Raw genomic sequence first — 5,396 nt, 5'->3', positions numbered from 1 at the left:
TTATTTATTAAGCTCTCTCTACTTTATGTTGATCATAAAAATCTCGTAATTTTTTCAAGTTTTAATAAATTATTAATTACAATTCTGTAAATCTACTATATCGAAAATTTAATTTTTTGTCATAAAATTCTTCTAAAATTGTTTCTTGTAAAGTAAATAATTAAAATAGCAGTGGAATTGATCAAGTTTGTTTATGACACATGTATACCTGAAATGGCAATGACTATAGTAGTTATTGACAACCGAATCAATAAATTGAGATTAAAGCTGTCTTCAATATTTCTAGCTAGTATTATCAGTTTGTGATGCCTTTTAATCCATGGCCTCAAGAAATTTTGATAATGATTTCTTTCAGCGATTTTTCTTCCGACTTCAACGAAGCGAATCTTCAGAAGTTCCAGTTGGCCGCAGAGATGCATGGTAATAGCAAAGAAAAAGCTATCGCTTGCGCACTCTGCTATGAAGATTATAAATGCCTGTAATATTTGCATGCCCAAAATTGCATTGTACGTGGAATACGAAATTCCTTTAAATAAACATGATGACGGAAGGACAAAAATCCATAAAGTTTCAGTGTCGTTTCCAATAGTTACAACCTGTTATGTAAAATATCTCCAGATATATTATACACAATCACCACCGATACTTCTCATTTGCCTTATAATATCTATTACTATTAACGCCATCTTTCAGCCGGCGTGAACTAACAAATTTAAGAAATTAGGCTCTCGAGTGAACTCACAAATTCAAATAATCGCGGGCTAGTAAGAGCCAGAACGCGGATGGCAGTGCGTCAGTTTCATAGAAAAATAAGTTTTCTATGAAACTGAATATGTGCACAGGGCACGAAATTTACTTGGTGTATACCAAGATTTTTTTAAAAATTAATCTCAATTCGAGATTTATAATAATCCCTCTTTACCCCCCTGGAGAGACGAAGGCGAGAAAAATATCGGGGCGAAGTCGCTGAATCGGGAATCGAACCCGAGTCTTTCGCTTGCCGGGCGACTGCTCTTACCTCTGAGCTATTCAGACCCCACACCACCGATACTTCTCATTTGCCTTATAATATCTATTACTATTAACGCCATCTTTCAGCCGGCGTGAACTAACAAATTTAAGAAATTAGGCTCTCGAGTGAACTCACAAATTCAAATAATCGCGGGCTAGTAAGAGCCAGAACGCGGATGGCAGTGCGTCAGTTTCATAGAAAAATAAGTTTTCTATGAAACTGAATATGTGCACAGGGCACGAAATTTACTTGGTGTATACCAAGATTTTTTAAAAATTAATCTCAATTCGAGATTTATAATAATCCCTCTTTACCCCCCTGGAGAGACGAAGGCGAGAAAAATATCGGGGCGAAGTCGCTGAATCGGGAATCGAACCCGAGTCTTTCGCTTGCCGGGCGACTGCTCTTACCTCTGAGCTATTCAGACCCCACACCACCGATACTTCTCATTTGCCTTATAATATCTATTACTATTAACGCCATCTTGAGATTAATTTTTAAAAAATCTTGGTATACACCAAGTAAATTTCGTGCCCTGTGCACATATTCAGTTTCATAGAAAACTTATTTTTCTATGAAACTGACGCACTGCCATCCGCGTTCTGGCTCTTACTAGCCCGCGATTATTAGAATTTGTGGGATTAAAATATAATATTGTGAAAAAATGTATATAAATAGTACATTAGCATACATAAGAATTACAATTTTTTTAGTTAGATATTGTTTATAATGAGTCTTATATATAATAAATCATAAAATATTCACTACAGATATAAACAAATTTATATCAATAAAGACCGTCCGAACCAAGATGAAGTTGTGTGACCCGAGCAAGAGGCCATTTTGATGGAGGGAATCTCTCATCCGTGAGAAGTACAATAGAGCCGACCTTGATTTGCGTGGAGGGATGATGCTATTTTGAACGCCGATATGCTGCGATGAACCCCTCTGTAGAGTAGTCTGTCACTGCCTGCAGATGAACCGCCGACGTTGAGAAGCAAACAAAGATGGCTACCCAGCCTTTGTGACACTTAGCCTCTCGTCCTCGCCAAGTTTTGAGAGTGAGAGGGCCGGCATAATCAACCCCTGTGTTGGGGAAAGGACGAGATGGCGAAATGCGAGATGATGGCAGTTGACCCATGAGTTGCTGTGCCCTTAGGCCACGTTGTCGAGCACACCGAACGCAGCGGAGAATGCGAGATCTTACTGGGGCTCGGCCACCAACGATCCAGTAAGCCTGGCGAAGATATGTCAAGGTTACCTGAGTTCCGCCGTGAAGAGTCCTTAGATGAGCGTCCGATATAATGAGTTGAGACAGATATGAATCCCGTGGCAAGATGGCTGGGTGCTTGCATTCAGGGTCCAATTGAGACTGTCTGAGTCGGCCTCCGACTCTGAGGATGCCCGAATGATCGATGAAGGCCGTAAACTTGGCGAGAGGATGAGACCTTGACAAGTGTGCTCCGCTTGAGATTATTGTCAGTTCAGATGAGAAGTAAGCCAATTGGACTGACCGAATCCAATATAGTCGTGAACTTTCGAGGTCTGCAGGTGTGAGGGGGGTGGCCAGAGAGGACTGTGGTATACCTTTGAGGATCGCGCAACACCGTTGACAGAGAGCAGTGATCCGAAGAAGCCGTATGAGTGATGAGTAACGATAGAGGAGTTCCCAGAGGTGGTGTTGCTTTGCCGTTGAGGAGGTGAGAAGAAGACCGGGCCGTTCCTCAAGAGTCGCCGCCGAATCCGGCTGAGATGCCATGCTTGGCCAATGTTGAGGAGGCTGTGCTAACCATGAGGGACCATTCCACCAAAGATGATGCCGAGAGAGTTGAGCGGAAGGGAGGCCGCGAAAAGCACAGTCGGCTGGGTTCTCCTTGCCGGGAATAAACCGCCAATGGCGAGAGGCGCCGTAGTGTTCGCTGCAAGCAACGTTGGGCAGTTGACCGTGACTCCCCTAGTTGACTTGCCTGTAACTTGAGAGGGAGCCGTACGACATAACGCCCAGCACGATCTCGTAAATGCGTGGCCTTGAATTGAGTTTCACACTCCTCTTCGTCAGGGTTGAGCTGAGTGGTGGAGGATGAAGGGACCTCTTCTTGTATCCAGAACTTCGTGAGGAGGTCGTGAAGCTCATGATCTACTGCGACATGATGAGAACTATGAACTGAGGCAGTATGTGCCGAGGTCGGGCCGAGAACAATCCATCCGAAAATAGTACGTTGAGCGATGGGTTCCTCCTCAGACCTTTTGATGATGTCGGGCTGGATGAACAGCCCGTAGGAGTCAGCACCGAGGATCAAGTCTATAGGTCCGGGGGTGAGGAAATCTGGATTCGCCAGCTGGAGCCCTCGAGGTGAGGCCAACTATATTCTGCTGTCGCTATGGACGGGAGTGATGTTGTTAGATTCTTGAGGATGTAGGCAGTAACGTTGATGGATTGCGAAGAGTAAATTGAGTGAAGGGGGAGCGGAACGACACCCCGAGTTCGCTCCGACTGAGATCCTCCAATACCGATGATAGGGATAGAGGCGTGCCGTCGAGGTATCTGGAGAGTTGAGATGAATTGCCCGGAAGCAAAGGTGAGTTCAGACCCGGGATCGATGAGCATCCTTACCGAGTGAGGAGAGCCGCAAGGTGATCTGATGGTAGCGCAACAAGTAGCGAGTAAAATTGTCAGGCGAGTGAGAATTACCAAGTGAGATTGAGAAAGGACCGAATGCGAGAGTCACTCTGAAGCCGATGTGCTGGTGCTCTTGGATGGTGAGGCCGGCGCCGACGTCTGCGTAGCCGTGGTTGATGGGGTCACCTTATCTTGCATCGTTGACAAACGTGGGGGCGGTTGACTGTCCATGTGTATCATCGTGTGATGCTTATTGCCGCATTCTCTGCACCTCTTCAGATTTTGACAGGCGACTGCGTTATGCCTGCCCAAGCAATTAAAGCAGAGGCGCTTATCGATCACAATGTTTCGCCGTAGATGAGCAGACATATCTCTGAAACGAGGGCAAGAGACAATGTAATGAGAGCCAGAGCATAGTGCACATCCGGAAGTTTCCGAGATCCCGGAAAGGGGTGAGATGGCCACATGAGCGGTGGCCGCCGATGTCTTGCTGGTCTGTCGTAGTGGCGAGGGAGCTGGTTTTTGTGCTGGAGAGGAGCTCGAGGTTCCGAACTCCATACTCTCCATGGCTCGGGCGCGCCCAGTGAGAAATGTGCGAATGTCTTTGTATGAAGGGGGGTCCGTGATGGAGCCAAGCTTGACTTCCCAGGCCTCTCGAGTGCTTGGGTCGAGTCGCTGGACGATGAGGTGGACCAAGAGATGGTCCCAGTGTTGAACAGGGGCTCCGAGAGACTCCAAGGCATTGAGCGTTTCCGTTGTCGTGTTGAGAAGAGTGTTGAGCTCCTTGGCCGACCGTTGTGAGATGGTCTTGGTGCGGAATAGTCGATCCACCTGAGCCGAAATGAGAAGTCGCTTATTTTCATACCGATTAACGAGAAGGTCCCAGGCTGACGCGAACGCGTCCTCAGAAACCGGCAAATTGGAGATTAGCTGAGCGGCTTCGCCCAAGAGACTGGTCCGGAGGTAGTGCATTTTCTCCACGTTTGATATCTCCGCATTCCGTCCAACCAAGGAGGAGAAGAGATCATGAAAGGGCCTCCACGCTGAGAAGTCACCGGAGAATTGTGGAAGAGTGATCTCCGGAAAATGACGTCGCGCTGATGTCTGACCGCCAATTGAGAAGTTGGCTAGCTGTGAGCCCGACAGAGGGTAAACTTGAGAGCCTGGAAGAAAAAACGGAATACTTGAGCCAAAAGAGATTCCCAAAAGGATGCGATAAATTTCGCCGAGCAGTCGGTGCAGTCTGGGCCTACGCGGTAGGCTTGTTCAGGAAAGGGACGTCGCCGAACACGCACGAATAACCGAGCGCGACGGATGTCAGAGAAAGAGAGAGTGAGAGCGCACTACGGGCGGCGACGATAGCTTGCCGAGCGCCCGAATCCGTCCGGGCGTCGCCGGACACGCACGAGTAACCGAGCGCGACGGATGTCACAGAGAGAGAGAGTGAGAGCGCACTACGGGTGGCGACGATCGCTTGCCGAGCGCCCAAGTCCATCCGAGCGTCGCCGAACACGCACGAAGAGGATCGTTCTCGAACTTTCGCCTGTAGCACGTGGAGGCACACACGATTTCCCAAATCCGCACACAGAGTTCACCTTGAGATGTTCGTTACCGCTCTCACCGATCCGGCTCGAAGGACCAAAAAATGTTTAATAAATAACCCGAGAAATGTCTGGTTTCGGGGGTGTCGGGCAGAACAGTCAATGAGTCACACACATAAAGAAATATGAGCCGCACTTCACAATTCCTCTAGCGATGATATCT

General features: G+C 47.4%; 1 protein-coding gene across 1 annotated transcript; it reads right to left on the bottom strand.

The window, feature by feature from the left end:
* Positions 1–3,737: 3,737 nt before the first annotated feature.
* Positions 3,738–4,795, bottom strand: LOC115233056 (the record flags this gene model as incomplete). Its single annotated transcript, XM_029803264.1, has 1 exon — positions 3,738–4,795. A coding segment is annotated over one exon (1,058 nt), but the record flags the coding sequence as incomplete, so codon positions are not given.
* Between the last annotated feature and the right edge of the window lie 601 nt (positions 4,796–5,396).

This window comes from Formica exsecta, unplaced genomic scaffold (genome assembly GCF_003651465.1).
Source record: "Formica exsecta isolate Colony F162 unplaced genomic scaffold, ASM365146v1 scaffold1587, whole genome shotgun sequence".
Lineage (NCBI taxonomy): Eukaryota > Metazoa > Arthropoda > Insecta > Hymenoptera > Formicidae > Formica > Formica exsecta.
The sequence above is the reverse complement of the archived record's forward strand: the minus strand, read 5'-3'. Positions and strand labels throughout refer to the sequence as shown.